Source organism: Trachurus japonicus, chromosome 20 (genome assembly GCF_045865225.1).
Source record: "Trachurus japonicus isolate A0001 chromosome 20, Traja_1.0".
Classification (NCBI taxonomy): Eukaryota; Metazoa; Chordata; class Actinopteri; order Carangiformes; family Carangidae; genus Trachurus; species Trachurus japonicus.
Genome location: NC_140926.1, coordinates 14,408,085 through 14,433,463, shown reverse-complemented (window position 1 = coordinate 14,433,463; position 25,379 = coordinate 14,408,085). Strand labels below are relative to the sequence as shown.

The window sequence follows — 25,379 nt, the reverse complement described above, 5'->3', positions numbered from 1 at the left end:
TTTTTTTCCTTTAGGATAAATGTAATTCTGCCTGGTGGTTTGTTTGTGGGCCACCATTTTGGTCCTGACTGAAATAACTGCTGGATGTATTAACCTTACTTTTGAATTTTAAGAAATAAGAAAAGGTTCCATCTATAATCATCACCAGGTGAAATATTTTTTTGATTGATTTAAAAAATGAGAATAATTCTGTCAGGTAAACATTATACCTGCAGAACATGTTAAAATGCTACTGTAAGCATGTCAGTACTATGCCAACATTAGCATTTAGCACCTCAATATGGCCTCAGAGAGCAAATTTGGTTTTGCATAATTCAGGAAAGTTGGCAGACAGGAATGTAGGCAGTGTCAGTGCATTTTCTTGTTTTGTTAGATTCTGTATCATCCCTTATTTTGTAATGTCAAATATGTGTGAAATCGTATTGTCAGGCAAGTGAACTTGCATAGGCCTTTCATCCATCCATCCATTAGCTCTATTGCTCATCGGTGCAGGGCAGCAGAGGCTGGGCCCAATCCCACATAATGTAAGAAAAAAAAAATTACTATCCGTAGGTAATGTCAGAGACTTTGGTAATGTTCAGTTTTAACTGCCAGTCTGATAGATGTTGATGATCCTACTTCACCCAAAGAAAAAAAAGGTTTACTAATGCAATTAAAATACAAACCTCAAGTCGCATCACTTTTGTAACTGCTGCAGTGTATAATGATTCCAAAGAGGAATTGCGTTTTGATATGATGCCTTAATCTAGAAAAATCTTGTTACTATGTGACAAACTATTTCTATTGCAAAGAAGTGCTTGGTTCACTTCTGTTTCTGATTAATGTAACAGGGATGCAAACGGGTCAGGACCAAAAAAGAGAGGAATTGTCTGGCGTGGGGGGGGGGGGTGGGGGGTGGGAGGTGCTCACCATTACCAAATGATTACATTACAATATCATGGAAAAGTCAAGTTCCAGTAGTTCAACCCCAACCAAGTATTGATTGATTGATTATGGACATAGTTTTCAGAAGGACAACATTTCTATATTAAAAATGCTTTTTAAAAAAAAATCCTTTGCAATATTTCAATTTTGGAGATACTGAATTTTAGGTCTTCACTGAATGTTAGTCATAATTATTACTATTAAAATAAACTGAATAAATAAAGACATGGGATGTTTCATTCAGTGTGTAATGGACATATAGGCCTATATAATGTGTTAGTTTAGGGCTTCCTTCACCTCTGAAACGGGGCAGAGCTCCGTGGAAACACCTGCCTGACAGCAACGTAGGGAACCGTGCATGTCCGCGGCCACAGCTCCACGGGGGAAAAAACAGCGTCGCCGTCGCACCGACTGCACGCGGATACGCGCCGCTTTAATGAGCGCGCATGTCGCGCGTCTACATTGGAGGTCGGCTGTTATCAGTATAATCAGAGACAACCATGAATGAGTTCGCCTCAGTTTCACGTGATTGTCACTGTCAGCCTGTTAGAAAAACATTTTACTGACCCCAGCTGAGACGCTGAGACCCCCCCCCTCCCTCAAAAACAAAAACTCTTCGGATCTGAACGATTCACACAAGTCACCTAATTAGTCATGAAAAAACCGAGTTTCGCTTTTCGGCGCGCTGTTTTCATCCCTGATGTAAACATAAATTTACAATACACTCATGTTACTTGCGGTGCTACTAGAATGCAAAATGATGATTAAAATTCCATTGTATTTATTCAATAAATAGGCTACTGTTATTGACTTAGGAAATAACTCTTTATCTCGAGTGAAGTGGCTCTTAAAAGAGCCTTGGTAGTTGTTAGAGAAGTCTGGTTTAAGCTCTCTCTCCACGGATGCGGCGGGCCAGCTGGATGTCTTTGGGCATGATGGTGACCCTCTTGGCGTGGATGGCGCACAGGTTGGTGTCCTCGAACAGACCCACCAGGTAAGCCTCGCTGGCCTCCTGCAGAGCCATGACGGCGGAGCTCTGGAAACGCAGGTCGGTCTTGAAGTCCTGGGCGATTTCCCTTACCAGGCGCTGGAAGGGCAGCTTGCGGATGAGCAGCTCGGTGGATTTCTGGTAACGACGGATCTCACGGAGAGCCACGGTACCGGGCCTGTAACGGTGAGGCTTCTTGACGCCGCCGGTGGCCGGGGCGCTCTTACGGGCAGCCTTGGTGGCCAGCTGCTTCCTGGGGGCTTTGCCTCCGGTGGACTTACGAGCGGTCTGCTTGGTTCTTGCCATTTCACTGCGTCTTTCTCTAAACTGGAGAAAAGTGTGATGAACCGCCGCGGCACTCGGCTCTTAAAGCCTGAGACCGGCTGGGACACAGTGACGCTGCTCGACGTCTGTGGCTGGTGATTGGTGAGGGGCTCCTGCTGGAGCTCAGCGCCGCCCACAGGACCAACCCGCCGCCCGAGTCTCTGCTGCTCATTGGAGGAAACAGCTTTGAAAAAGCCCGGACAAACCCAGAGCAGGAAGCCGCTGCTGGAGCCTCTCTCTGGTTGGTCCGGCACAAAGCGTCCCGCTCCTGCGCTCATATAAGAGACAGTTGAGCTGTGGAGCCTCACATTTCTTTGTACCCAGACTAAAGAAAACAACCAACCATGAGTGGAAGAGGAAAGACCGGGGGAAAGGCCAGAGCAAAGGCAAAGACCCGCTCCTCCCGTGCTGGGCTCCAGTTCCCAGTGGGTCGTGTCCACAGGCTGCTCCGCAAAGGAAACTATGCTCAGCGTGTGGGGGCTGGTGCTCCCGTCTACCTGGCGGCTGTGCTCGAGTACCTGACCGCTGAGATCCTCGAGTTGGCTGGAAACGCTGCCCGCGACAACAAGAAGACCAGGATCATCCCCCGTCACCTGCAGCTGGCCGTCCGCAACGACGAGGAGCTCAACAAGCTGCTGGGAGGAGTCACCATCGCTCAGGGTGGTGTGCTGCCCAACATCCAGGCTGTTCTCCTGCCCAAGAAGACCGAGAAGCCCGCCAAGGCCAAGTAAACTTCTCCTGGACACCACCAACACAAAGGCTCTTTTCAGAGCCACATACTCGAACCTAAAAGAGTCAAATGTCTGTATAGTAGTGAAACATCTTTTTTGTGTTCGTGGCAACAGGATTCAAGAGTAACACTACATGTAAAAAGTAGCATTTTATTTCATGAAGGGTGCAATTTTAGATTTTACTATAGAAAACATGTTCTCCTTTCTTTTATTAAGAGCCACATACTCAAACATAAAAGAGCACACATGGGTGAGGCAGATAAGCAAAGTGTATATATGACTGAAGCTTGCAGCAATTTATCTACATATAGTCCATGAGCCAGACCACCAATCGCAATCGAAAGGGTGGGCAAATTCTTGTTGCTATTTTATTATTCCTATATATGTCCAGATTATTAATTGGTATGATAACCTTCGCACAAGAGTAGCTTAACAATATTTATCATGCATTCACTATTTTGACCATAAAAATGCCATATACACCAATTATGGCCATTCTCCGATGTTGCACATTTCATAATTTGTGTGCCACTACTGATGATTTAGAGCGCCTTTGCAGTTGCAGAAAGGCCCTGCAGATAATATTTGTTTGCACCACTAGTTGGCGCTAATTCCACTGGGTGCATGAGGGAGCGAGGGGGATAATCGGCTTTAATACTGCTGTTAGCAGGAAGTAGCAGAGGACTTTTGTGAAATCACATTATACAGGGAACATTTTTAATGGTTTATATATACATCCAAGGTTAAGAAGGCTAAGATGTAGTGAGTAAAGATGACATTAACATTATAGCATATTACATCCATAGGTTTAGGGTTATTTAGGGGGGAACTGGGGCATTGTTCATTAGGCTGACTGCAGAGAGGAAGAAACTGTTCTTGTGGCGTGAGGTCCTGGTCCGGATGGACCGGAGCCTTTTGCCAGAGGGGAGGGGCTTGAAGAGTTTGTGTCCAGGGTAAGAGGGGTCAGCAGCTATTCTGGCTCTGGTCCTGGAGATGTACAGCTCTTGAAGAGATGGGAGGCTGCAGCCGATCACCCTCTGGGCAGAGTGAATGACACGCTGCAGTTTGGCCTTGTCTCTGGCTGTAGCTGCAGCACACCAGACTGACATGGAGAATGTGAGGATGGATTCAGTGGTGGCAGTGTAGAAGTTCACCAGCATCTTCACAGGGAGGTGAAACTTCTTCAGCTGCAGCAGGAAGTATAGCCTATCCTCTGCTGAGGCTTCTTGGTGAGGGAGCTGATGTTCTGCTCCCATTGGAGCTCCTGGGAGATGGTGGTGCCCAGGAAGAAGAAGGACTCAACCAGGGTCACTGTAGAGTCACAGAGGATGACAGGGGGGAGGGCAGCTTGGTCCTTTCTGAAGTCCACTATCATCTCCACTGTCTTCAGAGCGTTCAGCTCCAGGTTGTTCATGTTGCACCATGACACCAGAGGGTCCGTCTCGCTGCTGTAGGCCGACTCGCTCCCATCAGAGATGAGGCAGATGAGGGTGGTGTCAGCAAATTTCAGGAGCTTGACAGACTGGTGTCCAGATGTGCAGCTGATGGTGTACAGGGAGAACAGCAGAGGAGAAAGGACGCAACCTTGGGGGGATCCAGTGCTGATGGTCTGGGTGTCAGAGACATGCTTCCCCAGCCTCACGAACTACCGTCTGTCAGTCAGGAAGTCCGTAATCCACCTGCACATGGAGTCAGGCACATTAAGCTGGGAGAGCTTGTCACGGAGCAGAGCTGGGATGATCGTATTGAAGGCAGAGCTGAAGTCCACAAACAGTATCCTGGCGTAGGATCCAGTCCAGGTGCTAGTGGAGGGCCATGTTTACAGCATCATCTACAGATCTGTTGGCTCTGTAGGTGAACTGTAATGTCCTTAAGGTGGGACAAGACGAGGCACTCAAAAGTCTTCATGACCACAGAAGTCAGAGCAACAGGTCTGTAGTCATTAAGGCCAGTGATCCTTGTCTTTTTGGGAACTGGAACAATGGCTGAGGCCTTGAAGCAAGCTGGCATATGACAGTTCTCCAGTGAGGTGTTAAAAATGTGTGTGAACACCGGAGACAGCTGATTGGCTCAGTGCTTCAGGTGGAGGGGGGAGACTTATACCCCTTTCCCACTGGCCAAAAAACCCTTTTAAACCCATAAACGCACCGACCCGGTCAACCCGGGACGTCTGTCTGACTACCCATTTCTCCGACCATACATTTCTTTATTTTTTGAGTCCATTAGTCCGACCTCCCATTTCTCCGACTTAAGTAGCCCTACCCTCAACCTTACCCTAAAAACCTAACCTTAACACTGTAGAATGGGTAGTCGGAGAAATGAGCTGTCGGACTTTTCAATCGGACTGATTATGCCCCCCCGTCGACCCGCGTCAAATGACTCTCGGCAAGCGACGCGGGTTAAAAATCGCCTTCAATCGGCTCGGCTCTGATCGGCTTGCAGTGGGAACACCAGACCCGGCTCAACCCGCTAATTTATGTGATGACATTGGGCGTTACGTGATGCCACATCATCGTACCAGTCGCGTCTCACGTAGGCTACCAAAACAAAGCTCTGCTTGCATTCAAGACTGGGATTTAAAGATCAAAGAACACTGACCAAAAAAGATTGAAAAAAAAGAAGCGACAGTCTGTTTAACTGACATGTTGTGGCCGCGGACGTCCATCATAAGGCGGCCGCGGCAGACTCGCTGTCCTCCGTGGCGGGCGGCAGGGGCATGACACGGTGTTTCTCGCACTGCGAATGAAAGCGGGGCGACTGTTTTATGCGGGGTTAGACAGACAGACCCGGCTCATTTTGGTCAATGGGGAAAGAAGCCAAATGCCGATTGTTTAGCGGGTCGACCCGCATTTAAAAAACCTGCGTCGACCCGCTGATGTTAGTAGGAAAAACGGCTAGAGTTTGGGCCTGCAGCTTTGCACGGGTTCAGCCGTTTAAACAGTCTCTTCACCTCTCCTTCTTTGATTTGATTTTGATTTCTACGATGGAGAGAGGTGTGAGAGGTGGTGGGGGAGGGTGGCACTTGGGTGTGGGGGCTGTGTAGGTGATCCAGGTTTGGAGGAGCTGTTGCTGATCGATGGCTGGTGGTTGGAGGTGTGGGGGATATCAGGTCTGTCCCATTGTCTTCAAAGCGGCAGTAGAAACTCGTTCAGGCTGTTGGCCAGGCGTAGGTCATTGACAGAGGGACACTTGAAATACTGTACTGGCAGTATGCTCCACATTATTTGTGACAGAAGGAGCAAGCTCTTTAGTTGATTTTAATTGTGTAAAAAAAATATTTGTTTGTTCTTGTTATTGCATGAAAAGTAAAACACTCTAAAAACGTTGGCTATTTCATGTGTAGGCCTATGTTCTAATTTTTATCACATTTTCATTCACATATTTCTGAGGTGAGTCTATTATTATTACAGTAGGGTCTTGATAAAAGGGAAAAACATCCTTGAAGTGATTTAGGCACTGAGTGGTCAACAAACAGCATAATACCGAACAAGCACTATACACAGTTTTCAAGTTTCCACTCTACCGGTCCACCTATTCAACACATGATAACCACCACTAAGCTACCTGTTTGCAATGGTTATCATGCCAAACTGTTCACTAGAGATGTCTACCAAGTCAAAAAAACAAACTAGAAATTGCCCACCCGTTCGATTGCGGGAGGCCAATTTTGGGGTCTTGGCTCATGGACTAATAACCCCAAGTTTGACTTCAGATGTGGAATCACTTTCTGTCTGGTGACCTAAATGTCCTCTGCATTGTAATTTTCCACTTATTGACCCATTATTAGGGCCCAAGTGTCAGCAAAGGCCCATGGTGGCTTGAACATGCTTGAAAATGCACAATCTTTAGTATGAATGTAGGGAATAGCGAATATGTTAGTATTTTAAAGTCATATGAAATGGGCAGAGCAAAATTGGCTCTCTAACCCAGCCCCCCAAATAGCACCCACTATAGTGCCCCCTTGACATTTTCAAAAGCACCTCCCTAAGGATTTTTTTGAATTTGGAAGATGCTGGTTCACATGTGTACGTTGTCCAGACACACAAAAAGGTTGTTTTTTTTTAGACACACAAAATCTAGCCACCAATGATCCACTACAAACAGGAAGTCAGCCATTTTGATTTTGACCTGTCATTTTGGCAGCGATTTTGTGAGTTCCACAGGTTGTATTATAAGAAAAGTACTCCGAGGGATTTTGTCCATTGACTTCAATTTTTTTTTACAGATCATAGTGCTGATCAAAAGTTGTGCTCTGCATAGGTCCGTGGCCGCTATACGCACAGCCATATTTGACCCATCACCATGCATATTCAAGCACCTTACTCTCCCACATACATACACTACCGCTATCCAAACTGCTTCAAAATGATTTTGACTTTAATCTCAGAATTCTGATTGAAACTCAGAATTTTCAGATTAAAATCTAAATTCTGAGTTTGAAATCAGAATTCTGAGGAAAAAAGTCAGAACTCACTTTTTTCCACAACGGCCCTAATCCCATTCCATAGTCACCTGCCAAGGGAAGCCACATTACTTCCAGGGGTCAAACTAGGGGGTTTTCATGATTCTGAGTTGATTGAAAGTGTTAGTTTTTCACCCAACACTGACAACAAACAAACAAAGCAGCTACGCCCACTTTTCCTGTTAATCGGAAAACTCTAAAGTGGTGGTTTTTGAAGAATGGAAAAAGATAGATGTCGTAATGTGTCACCAACTTGTTCATTCCATACCTAAAACTTGGTGCTGTCTTTAAAAATCATGTCAGGTTTATACAAAATACCAGATAGTAGTTTTTGTTATGCGGTGAATTCATTTTTGCATCAACAAATTTGAGTGAAACTAAAGTTTTTGTAATCTAAGTAATATTAACTGTATTTTAATGTTATGAGTTACACAAATGTTTTTTTAAAACTAAGTCTTGTCAAGATTTAGGAAATTGTTCTTGTGTTCATTAAGATATTGATTAAAATCTTGCTTTTTAGAGGGGGGGGGGGGGGGGGGGGGGGTAGTCATTTATGCTGAGCACTGTACATGTATGTCTAGGAGACTTTGTCCCGTCCTCTGGACGTGAGCGAGGGACAATCAGATGGTAGAATGGGTTTAGTGATGATGAGCTATCTGTCAGCAGGTCAGCTTCACGCAGGCACTGCACAAACTTTATTCTGTAAGACTGATGTTGATTTAGTAAACAGTGACATGTTGGATATAAACACTATGCACCATACTCAGCCTCATTTATAATGATTATTGAATTGTAATATAACCTAATAAATCTCTCGGATGCTGTCCAGTCCAGTGCAATCACCGGTCTCTGTGGTGCTATACATCATCTCCAGGCAGAACTGTGAAACACTTGGGGTTGATAAGGCTAGCAGTAATAACAATCCAGTAAACAGTGACTTATTCTTGACATGAGAGCAGCACACAATTGTCCAGATCAGAAATATGAATTTGAACAGCATGTGTAGACCTAAATCTTCTCAATTAGCCTAATAGGCTAATGAAACATCACTATCTACAATTGACCTTTCGCAAAACCACGCCCCCGAACGGTCATTGTCCAATCAGACATCATAGCAACCGTTACTATGTAAACAAGGTCCGACAAGCTGCGGAACTCCAGCTTGTCGGAGTTGGTGAAAATGGTGAAGCGATGTGCCTACGGTATATGCAAATCGGACAGCAGGTACCCAAAGAGTTTGGCTGGGGGAGTTCAATTTTTTCCGTTTCCGAAGCCCAAAACACAGCAGGACCGGTGCCTGCAATGGATCAGGCAGTGTGGAGGGCCTCACTCCCAACTAAATGTCAGGAAAATAGACAAACATAAGTACGTCTGCTCCAAGGTAAGACTAACGTCGGTGTCAGTTTACATCAAAGGTGAATATAGCGTCCCAAGACTCCCAACAGTTAATTTAAACGTATTTTGTTTCATCTTTCATGTAGCATTTTGTGAATGGACAGCCGACATCCTTATATCCTAACCCTGTACATGCTGTAAAAGTACCAAATCAGACTCGGGAGCAGTTTGGAGGCTGTCGGAAGCCACCCAAAAACCGGTAAGTTAACTGTTAGGCTACTGTTACTGTTATATTTCTAAGTTACAGTAGTTCCTCATAGTAGCCGGGGCTTTTAGTTACCTCAGCCACCCACGCTTTCAATGGTATTTGTTCTGTGAAATATAAACAAACAAAGCCGACAGATGTAGCGGATCTCTGTGTAAAACGTTAGTGCAGCCAGCAAGGGAGAGAGGAGGTGAAGAGACAATGTTACCTGTTGTATAATACTGGACTCAGCCATGTAGCACGGTCGCTAAAACACCAAGACCAGTGAGTAACGAGTCAAAAAGCTGCAGACACTGATAACTGAGCTGCCTGAAGAGTTTGAAAGCAGCGTCTAACTTCATGAACGCAACTCAACAGACCCGGTGCTTCAGCACGGTGACGCTTTGATAAATACAGCGGATCTGCGCTGGTTTACAGTAGCCTATCCTCCCGTATATCAGCCGGTCGCTACCGGAGCTTAATTTAAAAAAAAGAAGAAAAAAAAAGCGCTCCTCGCGGTGGAGCGGAGTTTCCTCTACTACAGCTGATCAGCTGACATGTGGTCAAGACGTAGACAGACCTCACAGTCACAGGTGCATTTCATTTTTATAGGACTTCAACCTCAAAGCTGTCTGTCCTCAGACTGTCCTGACCTGTCCCTGAACATCACACAGGGACAGCATGGAGCTGCCTCTGTGATTAGTTACTGAGTTTTACTGTTTACATAGGTACAGTTAAATACAGTTTATCATCATAGTGGCAGGAAAGATCATTTCATCTGTATCAAATATTGTGTTGGTCAAGAACAAATTACAAAAAAAAAAAAAAAGGTTGTGCAATAAATGTGATGTGCACTAGATGAAATGCACTGTCCTGAGAAAAGATGGCCCATCCGATTTTGTACTGGCCCACCCAAAATTTAAATTCTGCCTATGCCACTGATACACACACCCGGACATTTTATCAGACGCAGCTATTAATTGAATACCGGGTATTATTTGAGGAAATACGGTAACATATTCAACCTGTCACATAGCCTTGTTACTGTAGTACTAAGACCATGTTCTTGACTAACTCGCTGGTTAAATAAAGGTTGATTATGATGATATACAGTAATGTAATAGAAACAAGGTAATGTAAATTAATGTCCAGAATTTTTTTTTAGTGTACAGGCCTGTGACACCGTCTCCACCTCCAGCACTGATGATGCAGAGGAGACTCAGCAGTATATTGTTGACAGTGGTGAGTGTTAAACCTTCTTCAAATTGCTGTCCTCATGTATTTTTTATGTGTGTACAAGCGAGTGAATAAGTCAAATTCCTAGTACTGTATGTCTGCACATACTTGGCAAATAAATCTGATTCTGATTCTGATTCTGATCAGTTAATTTATTGGCACATTCAATCTCTGTTCAGAAGTCAAAACAAACATACAGCAATGCCAGACGCAAGAAAACATAATGTACTGTAAGATTTATCTCACTGGCATGTAACAAAGTGCTCAAAGAAAAATATATCAAGCTTTCGCTTCATTTGTTCCCATTTTGCACAATCAAAGTGAATTCTTTCCAGGTGGTAGTCATCTTCACATTTCACAAAAAAATCACACCATGCCAGACCTGTGAGCCCAAGCTGCCCCATTATTTGATAGTGGTGAGCATGACACTCTTTCAGTTTGTAGCTACCGTCTGCCTGCTTGCCAAGGTAAGGACACTCTGTGTAGCTACTCTTGGAAGGGCACTTAATTTCTAAAAGCCCATAGCTTTCACTCCCTCCTCTCTCTATCACTTTACGGTCAGGTGAGGCCCCAAGGTGTGGGGCATCAGGATTTACAACAAAACCACATGGATACACTAGATTTCCTGTGAGCTTTGTGTACTGTTTTGCTGCTACGGGCTCTTGTTCTACACCTCTTTTCATGGCCTTAGTTTGAACTGATGCTGCACTCTTTAAACTTATAGCAAGTTTTTCATGGTCAGCTCTCCTAGAACAGATTCTTTTAAAAGATGTTGATGTGATTCGGGCAGACCTTGCATGGAACCACAAGTTGTTTGTGCTCTGTTCTCTGGTTGCCTGTTCTAGAGCTATAGAATCAGGAAAAGAAATGCTCAGTTCTGTGAAACGACGCATGGCACTTTCATTCAGAACTGTGCAGAATCTGGTGGGTTGGGATGGCAGAGGAAAGTTGGGCAGGTCATCTGGTTGGCTGGCAGAAGCTGTTCCAGGGTCAGGATCTCCAATTTGGCCAACAAGTGGCAGCTGTAAAAAGGTGACAAAGATGAAATGATTATCATTAACATGCAAACATAATTTCTTTACAGAGAGCCTTGAGCAACCCCCACTTCCTGGATGCCAGCTGGAAAGGAAGCCTGAGGAGGAGCACAGCACAGAAAAGGAGAAGAAATTAGAAGAAGAAAACAACAAAATGAAATTGAAGTTGTCTGCAAAAGAAACTGAAATAGAAAGGCTCAAAGCACAAATTAGCACACTTAAAAAGAAAACTCTAACACCTGAACTCCTGGAAAGCAGTGAGATCCCTAAAATGTTGGAATATAGTACTGGGTTTACATATGGACGATTCAACCAACTTTGCACAATATTTGGCATTCCAAATGATCCACACACACCTAAAATAAATGTGCCCCTAAACTACAAGCGCAATGATTGGCAAGTTGCTGAGATGCCCCTCCGTAGCCAGTTGCTGTTTGTTTTAATGAAACTCCGCAACAACGAAGACCTAAAGTGCCTTGCCTTCAGATTTGGTATAAACATTCAAACAGCAAGTAATATTTTCAATTCCTGGATTCATTATATGTTTGATGTATTAGGTGAATTACCAATTTGGCCTCACAGAGATGTTATTGCACAGAACATGCCAGAAACCTATAAAGCAGACTACTCATCCACATTTGCAATATTAGATTGTACAGAGCTGAAAATGGAAAGGCCAACATCACTGGTGTTGCAAAGCCAGAGCTTTTCAAGCTACAAAAACACAAACACCCTAAAATCGCTAGTTGCCTGTGACCCTCGTGGTGCTGTGATTTTTTCATCTTCCCTCTTCACAGGATGCATGTCTGACAAGGAGATAGTCAGACAGTGTGGTATCATCCCGCTGCTAGAGAAACTTATAGACAGTGGCTATTTGCAAAAAGGGGATGGCATAATGGCTGATAAGGGCTTTTTGATTGAGGAAGAGATGCAAACTGTTGGACTGAAGTTAAACCTGCCACCGTTTTCAAGGTCTAAGAGGCAAATGCCAGCTGGAGATGTGCTAGCGACAAAGCGCATTGCAAAGCACAGGGTGCACGTAGAAAGGGCCATCGCTAAAATAAAAAAGTCCAAGATAGTGTCAGACAAAATACCTAATACAAGGTTAGGGATCATAAATCAAATCTGGTATGTGGTGAGCATGCACTGTTAGCCTTTTTCCTGCTGTTTTACAATAACATACTGGCAGCACCGTTGCCTGCTTATTATTGTAAACGACTGTTACAGTAGTTACTGTAAACGGCTAATACAGTATAAAGCAGGCAACGGTGCTGCCAGTATGTTACTGTAAACAAAAACTACAGTATGAAGCAGGCAACGGTGCTGCCAATATGTTACTGTAAACAAAAACTACAGTATGAAGCAGGCAACGGTGCTGCCAGTATGTTACTGTAAACAAAAACTACAGTATGAAGCAGGCAACGGTGCTGCCAGTATGTTACTGTAAACAAAAACTACAGTATAAAGCAGGCAACGGTGCTGCCAATATGTTACTGTAAACAAAAACTACAGTATGAAGCAGGCAACGGTGCTGCCAATATGTTACTGTAAATGAAAACTACAGTATAAAGCAGGCAACAGTGCTGCCAGTAAATTATCCTTACTGTTATACCGTTTTACAGTAAGAAATGTATTACTGAAAATATTGATGTATATTATTGAACTGCAGTGGCCTGTAGATTACTGTAAAATAAAAAATATTTACAGTGATATGCAGTAAATTCAAATTCTTTATTTAAAAACATACACACAAAAACAGTACAAATTTTGCAATACATAAACTTTTTTAAAAATCAAAACAGTATCAAATTCAAGTATGAAATTCATAGTTTCACTAACAACAGTTGTAGTATTCAGTACAATTAATTCAATACAACAATACAATTCATACAATATGAAAGTACAAAGTGCTTACAAATGTTTGAAACATAAACACTTTTAAAAGAGTTAAAGACTGAATCAAATTTTATGCAATGTACTAAACTTAAAGGGACAATTAGGAGTTTTGGAAAGCAAAGTGTTTTCAGACTAACATTTCCCATGAGCTTACGGCGCGCACGGTGAAATTCTTGAACCGGCACAAGATGGAAAAAAGCGAAAACATTTGCTAAGAATGTTTTAATTGATCAAGAATAAAATTCGGAGGTTCAAAGACGATCAGATACCGTCGTAGTTTCGACCATAAGCGGTTGATTCGACAGCGTTATTCCCATGACCCGGCAGGCAGTGTTTGCGAAACCGAAAGTAGGAAATGCTGGGCGAGCCGACCACTAAATAATATCAAAATTACTATAAAGACAAAACAACATATTTATTGAAAATTGACCCATTAACAAGTGTAAACGTAGATCCATCCACATTAATATGAGACTCCTCGTTGTCCCTTTAAAAAAAAAAAAAAAAATTCCAGGAAAGGTTGAACAATACCTCTAACGATGGGGCAAGGGGCCAGGGGAGGCCACAGACCACAGAGCTTTCGTTTGGTGATGGGTGTGTCGATCAGTGGGATGTTGGAAGGACTTCAGTGGAGAGTATCTTTCTGAAGTAAATGAAGGAGATAGTTAGATGGAGAAGATGTGTTTAAAGATCACCTGCCAAGGGCTGGTAAAGTACACCCACACTAAACACACAAATGCCACACTATCTATGTCTGAACATTTCAGGCTAACTAACATCATGCTAAGCAAATGTTAATTCAGGTCAAGTTTAATCAAGATGTTTAATTTGTACAATACAACTTACCAGAATCTGACGCTCTGATTAGACAGCCCAGTGCCAGAGGCCCCTGGCCAGTCTAAAGGTTCCTCTCTCCTGTCTGGATTTTTCTGGAGCCTGGTATTCACCTGCTTCTCTGGAAGGTCACTTCCTGCTCCTGATGATACAACCAACACAAACAAACAGACACACACATTAAGCACATACACAATTGGCTGCGCCACTTATCAATTAGCATTTCCAATTTATATTTTTCCTTACATAAAAACTTACAAATCTCTGGTTAGACAGCCCAGCACTGGAGTTGCATGGCCAGCCCTCAAGGTTCCTCTCTCTTGCCTGGACTCTCTTGGAGCCTGGTACACACCCCTTCCTTGGAATGTCGCTTCCTAATGCTACAAACAACAAATTAAACAGATGTATAAAAGCAATGTATAGATTCAGCTGCACCACTTAATTTATATTCACAAACTACCATTACAAAAAATTCGATCACTTTCCCATATCTTTATATTTAAAAAAAAAAAAAAAAAAACTTTCAATACTTTGATACTTTTGCCACAAATTCTATCAAACTTTTAAGAATTTCAAAGACCTGAGGGAACCCTGGGAGTGTAGTGATCTTTAGCTTTTAGGTGCTTTGTCCCACCTAATCCAAACTACGGTACATTACTAGAAAATACACAAACTGTTGTTTACTGTAAATTATCTATAACAACTGTTATCAACAACGGTAACCTTACTTGAAAAATGTATTAGTGTAGTTAACTGTAAATAATCCAGTAGGTAACCATTTTTGCTTTGTGGGCCCATGATGCATTGTATAAGAGACCAGTATCATACCGTATTTTTGAAATTATACAGTTTTGTACTGTTTTCAATGTTTCTAAGATTTTTACTGGGCATTTTAGTTGACATATAACTTAGTCAAGGCTATCACAATGGTACTGAATCAAATTAATATTACAGACGCACACACAAGATTATAAATCATAATCTTCTCGACAAGAAACGTGACTGGGCTGGCTGCCTTGGCTCCTCTCTGAACAGAGTGAGCACAAGGGACGACAATAGCAAGCAGGCTAAGGCTATCCTAGCATGCTACTAAAGCTAGGACATTAGGGACAAAAATAAAAATAAATATTTTAACGGACTCAAGTCTGCAGGACTCACACAGGAGGGCTTGGGTGTTACACCGAGCAGCATACAGCAGTTTGGCCGCATTCAAATGATCATATTGTATGAACATTTATCACCAGAGAGCACATAGCCTAAACTAGCTACTTAACGTTACCTCCTGCCATGAAACACAGGCACGCACGCACTCACATAGACCCAGGCGAATTAATAATGTTTTGGTGAAATTCACAAGTGGTGTCTATCTAGATATTAATCTTCTACACGACTTAGCAGTTAGACATAATGTTAGCTAACCTTGGTCGGTAAGTAGCTATGTGTTTGTGACTGTCTGAACATCTCAGGCTAATAACATCATTCAGAGTAATGTTAGCATTATGCTAAGCAAAGGCTAAATCAGGTCAGGTTTAATCAAGACGTTTAATTTCTACATTTAAACTTACCGCAACGGTGTAGCCTCTCTCCACCAAGGTTGATGAATGGACTTTACTTGTCCACCGTCTTCTTCGTCCTCTTCTTTTGTTTAACGTATCTGGCAACTGGTGAATGGCTTTTAGATGCATTCCCGCCTAATCCAAACTACAGTACCTTACTAGAAAATACAAAAGTGTAGTTTACTGTAAGTAATCTAGTAAATAACTGTTTTTGTTTTGTGGACCCATGCTACAACAGTATACTACTGCATTTTTGAAATTATACAGTAATATACTCTAGTTTATAATAAAACTCCCATGATGCAATGCATGTTACAGTTTTATACTGTTCAATGTTTTTAAGTTATTTTACTGGACATTTTAAAGTAATTAACTGTAGGTTTTACAGCAAAGGCTAACAGTGTGCTTTCAAACTTCCAGCCACACATACTTAAGTAAAGGACAGTCTGGGAGAGTTGTCACATCACATTACCGCTTGAACCTGTTATTTTTACTCACCACTGTGGAACATTTTTTAAGCCTGAGCTGTGGAAGGTGCTATAAAAATACAAATTTCTGGATACTATGTGGTTCAATCCTTTTTTTCATGTTTTTATGTGTAAGCCAATATGATATGTAGCCCAATGATGATTTTTTTTTTTTTTTTTTTACATTTAAGCACCATTTTGAATTTGTAAATGTCTAATTTTAATGAAACTTCAATAAACCTGAGGGGAAAAATGATCTACAATGGCAAGTAGTGCAACTTGATTCTGACTGGCTTGCTTGAATCTTCTATAGTTCAACTCACCTGGTGGCTTAGACCGCACCCCACTGCATACTTCCTGCCTCCAACTTCTACCTCAGGTGCAATTTCATTAGCAATGTAGCTTATGGGTGCATCTGACATCTCCCTTAGTAGATCATACACTCCTGTCCCTAACTCTTTCCTATAACAAATACATTCAGAGGTGAATTCAGAAATGTCTTGGTGTCAGGTGCAAACATAAAGATACCAAAAATAGTTAAATGTAGGGTAAAACTAGGAATAGGAATTTAAATGTAATAAAATAGAATAAATTAAAATATTCTATTGCAAAAAAATATGCATATACTATAAAATGTAGGATTTATTCAAACAGAATAAAAATATAGTTAGAATAAAGACAAAGATAAATACATACTACAGAGTGACTGATGGTGTTGCTAGAATAAAATACTTACTTATTGTGGATATAACTGGACATGATGGGTTTCCGCTTGCGGTTGACTTTGGCCTTAGCTACCACCACACCGCTCACAGGTCGTCCAGTTATTTTTTTACCTCTGGCTTTGTGCCACTGCTGGGGCTGGCTTGTGGAGGAGATGTCCTCACTTCTGGCACGGCACAGATCCAGGGTGTGCATACAAGATGTGAGCAAAAACCTGGTGAACTGATTTAAGCCAGAAGTAGCATTAGGTGTTTGTTTTTTAACCAGCCTTATGACAATAATGATAGTTACTGCTACAGCAATGTTATGTTGACATATAAAACCTGGTACACCTATGGCCTATGGACTGGTGTTGAAAATTAGCACTTGTGCTATACACACTCAAGCAAAGCATCTCTGTCCACTGGAACAGTCTTAATGTATTTGTGATGTCCATATCAAATAAATAAACATAACATAACATAACATACACACAAAGATTTTCTAAATCTCAACAGATTTTTTTTTTTTTGTAGCTGTGGGAGACTCCACACATGAAGATAACTGATTGAACAGTTTTGATCGTATTGTGTGGTGTGCTACGATATTCCAAATACAAGAATCTTGCCCTTCAAGTCAGAAATCTCAGAGAGAAGTCCGCGGCATCACCGGTGATGACAGAGGTAAAGTTATAGTTGTAGCCTACTCTTTCGGGTCTATTTCCGGGATGGAAAATGATAGCGACGTAATTCTTTTTTTAATGAAAGCGGGACACTTCAGCCTTTACAACGATCCCATTCTGTGTGTTTTACCTTACCCGGAAGCCGAGCAGTCAAGCCCATGGTCAAGCCGGTAAGATCGGTTGTCCAATAGTGACCCGTGTGCCGTCACAGTTACATGATAGTTTGTTTACATCGACGTGGTTGCTCTGTTGAAGTGTAGGCTATCTAACTAGGCTATCAGGAATCCCGTAGGCTATAATACGTACATGACCATTTATGCCTTACATCCATAGAACTAGTATAACAGGCAGGTCGTATGACAGCTGACAGTTGACAGGATGTTGACTAGCTATCTGACTTAACCGGCGGAGCTGTAACTTGTTAGCAACTATCATATTAATTTAAATATTTCCGTCAACATCATCCTAAAGCATACAAGAGTCTCCTACTTACCCAGCAGTGCAAGAGCATGACTGATCCAGCAGGCTGTTATGGTTGCATTTCAGGTAGAGGTCATGGGGTTTTTCTGATTTGTTCATTGATCTGACTGCTTTCGCCTCCACAGTTGTTGTTTCTCCTTGCTTCTTGATTTGGATGTAATGAATGTACCCCTCCACTGCATACTGCAACCCCTTTTGCCTCGACCTTGATGAAATTGCGGAGTTATTGCTCCAAAAGTAGTCACTGACACTGACCGGTATACTTCTCCCTGCCATGACCAGCTGTGTTTACAGTCCGTCAGCGTCGAGCTTGTCGGGCTAGCAACGGTAACTAAGGGGGGCGGGGCCTTTGCGAAAGGTCAATTGATAGCTTTCAGTGACGTCACTTCCCAGGGACCTGGCGGTCAAAAGCAACATTCCATAATGGCCCCGCAATGGACTTTCTATGGACAAACAACCGAGTAATGACTTAAATCATCTGTCAGCAGCCGAGAAAGAAAGATAAAAAAACAACTTTGAAGTTTTGGGCACTTGTGACCCATATTCAACACCAGCTGCTGTATACCAGCTGTTTAAAATGACCAGTTCCCTGCCGAAGCTCGAGTTGGACGATGTTTACATTTACCTGGTGGAGAATCCATCATCCTCCACCGCTTGCAACCAATATTTCCGGTGTTATCAACTGGTGTCTGATTAAAAGCCCCATTTTGTAGTTTTTTGATCTTAAAATAATGTTTCTGAACTCGTTGAAGTGGTAGAAATGTACCTGTAACTTCCCTGTGCGGGAACACCGTCCTGGTACCGCAGCTCCGCTGAGCTCCACAGTCTGAGCTCCAGCTCACTGAGCCCAGGCTGCCTGCTCCTCTCACCCACAAACCAGAGCCCTTAGCTGGGCTGCACGGTGACCAGCTGCCCCCCCTTTACCCCCCGGAGCTTTGCTACGTACCGCTACCGACGGCAACGATGACGGCGGTCCGACAGCAGCGGGACCGGCGGCGGCGGCGATGGTAACCCGGCGGGACCGCCCGCCACCGGACACGGCAGCAGCACCGCCCGCGGCGGCAGCGACACGGTAACGGGGGTCGGGACCGACCGCGGCGCGGCAAGGACGATGTTGTTATTGTATTTTCACAGTGTTTTCCATTAGTTCGTAACTTTAACATGACAGGCTTTGTCATACTGTGCAGTATTGTGCAGAGTGAGAGTAGTGTGGCGCTGACTGACTGTAGATTGCCTGAACAGGTTCACTCACAGAAGCATATTCGCTGCAGTAACATGTGAACTGCGGCTTGATTTGTGAATTTGTGACAAATCTGCGGACGGAAGTGCAGCACAGCTGTTGTTCGGTACGGTAACCAGTTAAATCAGACACCAGTTGGGCCATAACACCGGTATTTTTGAAGCAGCAGGGAGCAGTGTGTGTTTTTCTGCCTTGTCCTAAGCCGCAGACAGCGGGGAAGTGGATTGTTTTGACCGCCAGGGGGGCGTTCCATACGGGCCGTGACGTCACATGACCCTTTGTCAAGGCCCCGCCCCCCACGGTTACTGTTGCTAGGTTGGACAAACAATGGTCACGGAAGGGTTAACTCCCATTGGAAACCATTGAAAATTAGGCAGATTTAAATTGCTTGTAAGGAAAATTTGAATTAACTTATACATCAGAAAAATAGTGTCCATGATAGAGGACAGACGTGGCTCAATAGCGATTGAACGGGCATTACCTGACTTTTCCGAAAAATGGGGTAAAATCATTGTTTTGGTCACTCACTAGCTAGTAGCTAACGACGCTAGCTAACGTTAGCTACAAGCTAATCTCCGCCGATCTCCCGTTTTTCCTCGTAAAACTTCACAAAGTTCAAAAGACATTAGTAGCGGTAATGTTACGTTTGCTAGATAACTTTGAAGGTATTAGATCTTCTCTGTTTGTGAACACGACCAGAGAGTGGACTGGAGAATGAATGAGCTTCAATAGCACTTCAGTAATACAGCCAGGGAAAAACAGGCTCACTTCTCATGAGGACTGCACACAACAACAAACAAAACTTTGCAGTTAACCCTGACCTATGTCTACAGCTCCCCTAGTAGACCACCCCCAAACCCTATTATTAAGCTCAACTAAATACATAACAGAAGGTTAAAGTAATATGTATACAGTAGCCTACATGTTTATTGATGTCTTAGGTTTGGGGAATGGGATAAAAATGACTCCATGAATACGTTCCAGATATCGTGAGTTGCTACTGCAGGAACCCCAGGCACATTTTAACTATATTGAAAAATTATAAAGTAGTTTTTGCCGAAAAACTTGCTGTCTACCTATCTTGTTTCATAGGGTTTCATTCCAGGGTTGTCCAACCTTAGAATGTTGTGCAACATGTGACATGGGGAGAAGCGCTCTGATTGGTGGATCAGCAACCAATCAGAAGGCCAACAAAGGGTCAATTGTGTTTTGTTCTTGCTTTCTCGGGTATTCAGACGAGTGTTGACAGCGATAAAGCCTTATTGGGCAAAGCAATGACCGAGGTGAAGTTGGGTCTTGCGTTTATCCTCCGCGCATGCGCAGTTCTGGAAAAGTCTTTCGCGCCACTGTGCCCTGCACAGTTGCCCCCATCCGGTCCGCATCATGGGTATATGACACCTGCGGACCCGGATACCTGCTCCCACTTTTTCTTCATTGTTATAGAAAGATGCAGTCTACGAAGAAGAAAGAAGTTAAGAGCAGACTTCCAGCCAAGCCGACGCTGCTCCAGGACCTGCCGGGCATCGTTCAGACAGCGGCCGCGGTCCACAGCATCCCCCTGCCGGCCCAGCCTCCAGCCCCACCCCGTGGCCTCCTGGACAGCTTCTACGGCCCAGCCCCCGCTCTACCACGACCCCCCGTGTGGCCTCGGCTGCAGCAGCTCCGGCCGCTCATCGACCAGGCTTTCTCCGAGCCCGGGAGGCTGGGAGCTCCGGTCTCCCGGTTCGAGTTCTTCTGCAGGGTGGACGGGCTGACGGCGTCCGGCTTCCCCGCTGTGCCGCCGCTGGAGGAGAGTCTGGTCGGGGTCCTGCTGCCGGAGGCCCCCTACTACACCCCCGGGAGGCGGAAACCTGCTCCACCTGCTACCCACGACCAGGTGGCGGCGCGGCTCACCGACCGGTCGCACCAGGTCGCCGCCCAGTCGGCGGCTGCTGCCAACAACCTGGAGCTGCTCTGCTCCTCCGCGGCAGCGACGGTCGCTCGGCCGGGGGCCTGCAGGCCGGACGTCGCCACCGACATCAGGAAGGCCATGGCGGCCGCCGTGACCCTCTGCACCGCCGTGACCGAGGCCCAGGCCCGCGTCATGGCCTGGCAGACCATGCTGCAGCGCAACATCTGGCTGCACGTGTCTGACCTGCCGGCCCCCATCCGCCGAGAGCTGCTCCATGGTCCCATCAGCCCCGAGGGGCTCTTCGGGCCTCTGAGGCAGAGCGCCACCGCCCGCCTCCAGGCCGCCGCGGCTCGCCGCTCCTCACGCCCTCGGGGCCGGGGGCGGCGGGGCTGGTCCGGCCCGCGGAGCAAGCAGCCTCGGTTCTGACGTGATGCGGGGAGTGTGTGATCTTCTCCGGCTCCTGCCGACACCAACGGCTCTTTTCAGAGCTACCCACCAGCCGGTAAGGAGCATAATCCTCTCATTCGTCTCATCGTCTCGGCCACTGTTTGCACTAGACTATAACACACCTTCCCCACACTCTCCTCCTCGGCTGCTGCGAAGTGTCACAGCGCTTCATTTGCTGAGGCTGTGCGATCACTCCCTTGTTTTTATGAGTAGCACATCTGCTCACACAATCATCTCTGTCTCTCTGCGGTCTCCCTACCTCCCACCCATCAGTGCGAGTTAGTAGAGGGTCCTTGCCCTGGCACGACTCTGACACAGAGGAATATGGCTCTCTACAGTGAAGACATGCTGCTGCTGCTATCTCTTCCTGTCATGAAGGTTTTGGAGAGGTGTTTTTGCACATCCCCTGCTTAAGCGTTTCGTCAGAGACGCGCCCCCTGGCTCCGCAGTGAGATCTTCCGCTGGTGTTACGCGCCCCGAGAGAGCCTCCTTTTGAGCCCTTCCTACACGTCTCTCTCAAACACCTGCCTCTGAAGACAGCGATCCTCTCAGCCCTGTGTTCAGCTAAGAGAGAGTGATTTATGTGCCCTCTCTGGCAGGGATCCCCCGTGTTATCATCCGTGTCCATTCAACCAGAGCAGTATTAGTCCTTATTGGGCCAGACCAGATACCGGTATCACTTGAGTGGGCAAAACCTTACCTATACTAAATTGTTTTTAGGGTCAATAGAAGTAAATTAAAATATGATCCTTTTCATAGGAGCATCTTTTTATTATTTTCCCCCCATTTTGTTATTTTCTCCTATAGGCAGATTGTTATTAATTTGAAAAAGAACACAGACGGCCAATAACACATTAAAAGTCATTCAACACTCTTTTTGGACATCACATATGAGTTTTTTCATGGTCCTTCGAGCCTGAGCGAACACCCATGCTGGAAAATGAACCCATGACCCATTCAGCAACATGATGGGAGAGAGCAAGGAGAAAGGCCACAGTGGGAGAGAATGCCTCCAAGATATCTACAGACTTGGCACAACTAAGAGGTACAGTATGGTTCCAGTCTTGATGGACAGAGTTGAGCAGTGTGAGCAGGGTTACTTGGAGGGAGATACAGAAGAGGAGTGTAATAAAGAGCCCCAACAGGCACCATATGCATCTTAACGTCCCCTACTGCCCCCCAGCTCCAGTTTCATATGCCCCACACGTTACTGGAGCTTTCCCCCTGCTAATCCTAACTTCTCTTTACCTGTGGCTCCTGTGCAGCAAACTATGGGTTCCAGGTTTTCAACATGAGTATAGAGGGATCTTCATTCCCATATTTCAGCCATGATGACCCTCATGGGTTTATACTGTTGAAGATGGCTCTGACTAACTCGTTGCCAACAGAGGAACCTCAACTGTACAAATTTCATATCCTATTGTATCAGTTACAGCTCCTCTCTGCCGGCCATATTGCCCTTTCCTATGCACATGATCCACAACCATTCACTATGGCATTAGCAGCCTTAGAGTGACAGTATGGTCAACCACACCAGCTGGCCCTGAGAGATGCAGACTAGTTTAAATTAATTTAAATCTCCCTAGAGTCATCTGTGGAGATGATGCAGAATTTTGCAGTCAGAGTGAGACCATTGGTGGAAATGTTACAATCACTATGATCAAGAGAACGCATCGTCTCAAAAATGAAAACAGAGCATTCTGTGTACTTGTGATCTCCCGAGTTCAATGTTCTTTGCATTCTTGGTATTGAGAAAGGCCCAAAGTTGTTAAAGTGAGACTCTCCAACAAGGACAAAACCTTTGATACCTATGCTATCTTAGATGATGGATCGGAGTGCACAATGTTGTTACCTGGTACAGCAGAGCATCTGGGCTTGGAGGGAGAGCCTGAGCAACTTGAGCTTTGTGAGGCAACAGACCAAGAAACTTGAAGGAGCCGGCACCACCACCACCCCCCAGCATAGTTTTTTATTTGTCACTGTAAATAAAGGTATCTATCTATCTATCTATCTATCTATCTATCTATCTATCTATCTATCTATCTATCTATCTATCTATCTATCTATCTATCTATCTATCTATCTATCTATCTATCTATCTATCTATCTATCTATCTATCTATCTATCTATCTATCTATCTATCTATCTATCTATCTATCTATCTATCTATCTATCTATCTATCTATCTATCTATCTACATTGCAATGAGTTAGACCTGACCAGAGCGATAGATATAACATTATATCTATAATTATATCTATTGCTCTGGACCTGACCATTGGCTAATTGAAGCTTATTTACACCTATATTAGATAAATTACTTGAAACACTACTTAAGGGTTTATTACAAGTCTTTCTGGCTGGCCAATAGTACAAACACACCCAAAGGAGAGGATATGATGAAAGAAAGATGATGCAGGGTCTTATCAAAACTTAATATAGGGGTGTATAGGAATACAAAATCACAATAGAATTTGCCCTTCCAGGTGATACTGATATGTGAAATTTGGGGTCTTGGCCCAAGGACTATATACGCCTATAGCCTACTCATAGAATCTGGCTCACGTGAAAACGCCGCACAGTTCAGCCAATCACAGGAGGGGGGCCTCACAGCGTCATTTGCATACAGCCTATATAAAACCAGTCGCCTCCTTCCCGTCAGCATTGTGGTTTGTACGATCCTCTGATCAACATGCCTGAACCAGCAAAGTCCGCGCCCAAGAAGGGCTCCAAGAAAGCCGTCACTAAGACCGCCGGGAAGGGCGGCAAGAAGAGGAGAAAGACCAGGAAGGAGAGCTACGCCATCTACGTGTACAAGGTGCTCAAGCAGGTCCACCCCGACACCGGCATCTCGTCCAAGGCCATGAGCATCATGAACTCGTTTGTCTCCGACATCTTCGAGCGCATCGCCGCCGAGGCCTCTCGTCTGGCTCACTACAACAAGCGCTCCACCATCACCTCCAGGGAGATCCAGACCGCCGTCAGGCTGCTGCTGCCCGGGGAGCTGGCCAAGCACGCCGTGTCCGAGGGCACCAAGGCCGTCACCAAGTACACCAGCTCCAAGTAAACACCTCTGCTGTTTACACCAAATCCAAAGGCTCTTTTCAGAGCCACACACTTCAGCTAAAAGTGCAAACCTTCATTTTATCATAGTATGCGCAATTAGTGCTACTGGTATATGTATAACTGTACATTATACAGATGTTTCTCTGTAGTGATATAGTTGCAGGGGGAAGCACTGATCAATGAAATCAACTGACCTTTATAATAGCTAATGCCCCCACTGTGATGACACATTTACTTCCCATGGTAATGTCTTGGACCCAGTTGTTGCCAAATACATTCATCCCTTTTCTCTTTTCTACAACAATTTGTGTTATGTATATCCTTCTGTTTCTGAATTAGACTAAAGATGATCTCTCTCCAAATTTTAACTTTCACTTTTCTTTTTTTTCTTATGTAGCACTTTGAGATTGTTTGCTCAATATAAAGTGCATTACAAATAAAATTCATTATTATTATTATGATCACTGCCTCATGTTCCCAGGCAGCTGTTTTATTACAAAACAGTGATCGGTGTTGACACATGACTACTTAACTTAAAAAGAAATGTGCATTACACAATATATTGCATCCATATAAATACAAATACCTCACACGTTGTGCCTTTGAAAGAAACATCTGAGCACAACATGCACGTGCAAAAGTTTTCTCAAAATTGTTAACCTGGGTGCGGATCCCGGGTCATCAATATTTATAATAATAATAATATCATAAATTATTCAAAACTGAACAAATGTATTTTCAGACAGCATAACTGGCATTGTAAAAACATGATCAGTTAGTTTACACAACTTGGTTAGGGCTTCACATTTTGATATTCATCCATATCAATGAATCATGCA

General features: G+C 44.2%; 4 protein-coding genes across 4 annotated transcripts in view; 3 read left to right on the top strand and 1 right to left on the bottom strand.

Moving 5' to 3' along the window:
• Positions 1-25,379, top strand: part of LOC146966635 (histone H4) — a 126,835-nt gene that overhangs the window by 92,619 nt on the left and 8,837 nt on the right. The window lies entirely within an intron of this gene.
• Positions 1,803-2,269, bottom strand: LOC146966641 (histone H3). Its single transcript, XM_085763710.1, has one exon. The coding sequence runs from the start codon at positions 2,216-2,218 to the stop codon at positions 1,808-1,810; it is 411 nt and encodes a 136-aa protein (XP_085619836.1). The 5' UTR covers positions 2,219-2,269; the 3' UTR covers positions 1,803-1,807.
• LOC146966640 (histone H2A) lies at positions 2,566-2,997 on the top strand. The gene has a single exon (XM_085763711.1). The coding sequence runs from the start codon at positions 2,581-2,583 to the stop codon at positions 2,965-2,967; it is 387 nt and encodes a 128-aa protein (XP_085619837.1). The 5' UTR covers positions 2,566-2,580; the 3' UTR covers positions 2,968-2,997.
• On the top strand, positions 24,157-24,589 carry LOC146966639 (histone H2B 1/2). The gene has a single exon (XM_085763713.1). It carries the CDS (start codon positions 24,167-24,169, stop codon positions 24,539-24,541), a length of 375 nt encoding a protein of 124 aa, XP_085619839.1. The 5' UTR covers positions 24,157-24,166; the 3' UTR covers positions 24,542-24,589.

What these genes read in the sequence shown, in the direction of transcription:
- LOC146966639 (XM_085763713.1), top strand. Translation starts at nt 24,167, where the DNA reads ATGCCTGAACCAGCAAAGTCCGCGCCCAAGAAGGGCTCCAAGAAAGCC.
- LOC146966640 (XM_085763711.1), top strand. Translation starts at nt 2,581, where the DNA reads ATGAGTGGAAGAGGAAAGACCGGGGGAAAGGCCAGAGCAAAGGCAAAG.
- LOC146966641 (XM_085763710.1), bottom strand. Translation starts at nt 2,218, where the DNA reads ATGGCAAGAACCAAGCAGACCGCTCGTAAGTCCACCGGAGGCAAAGCC.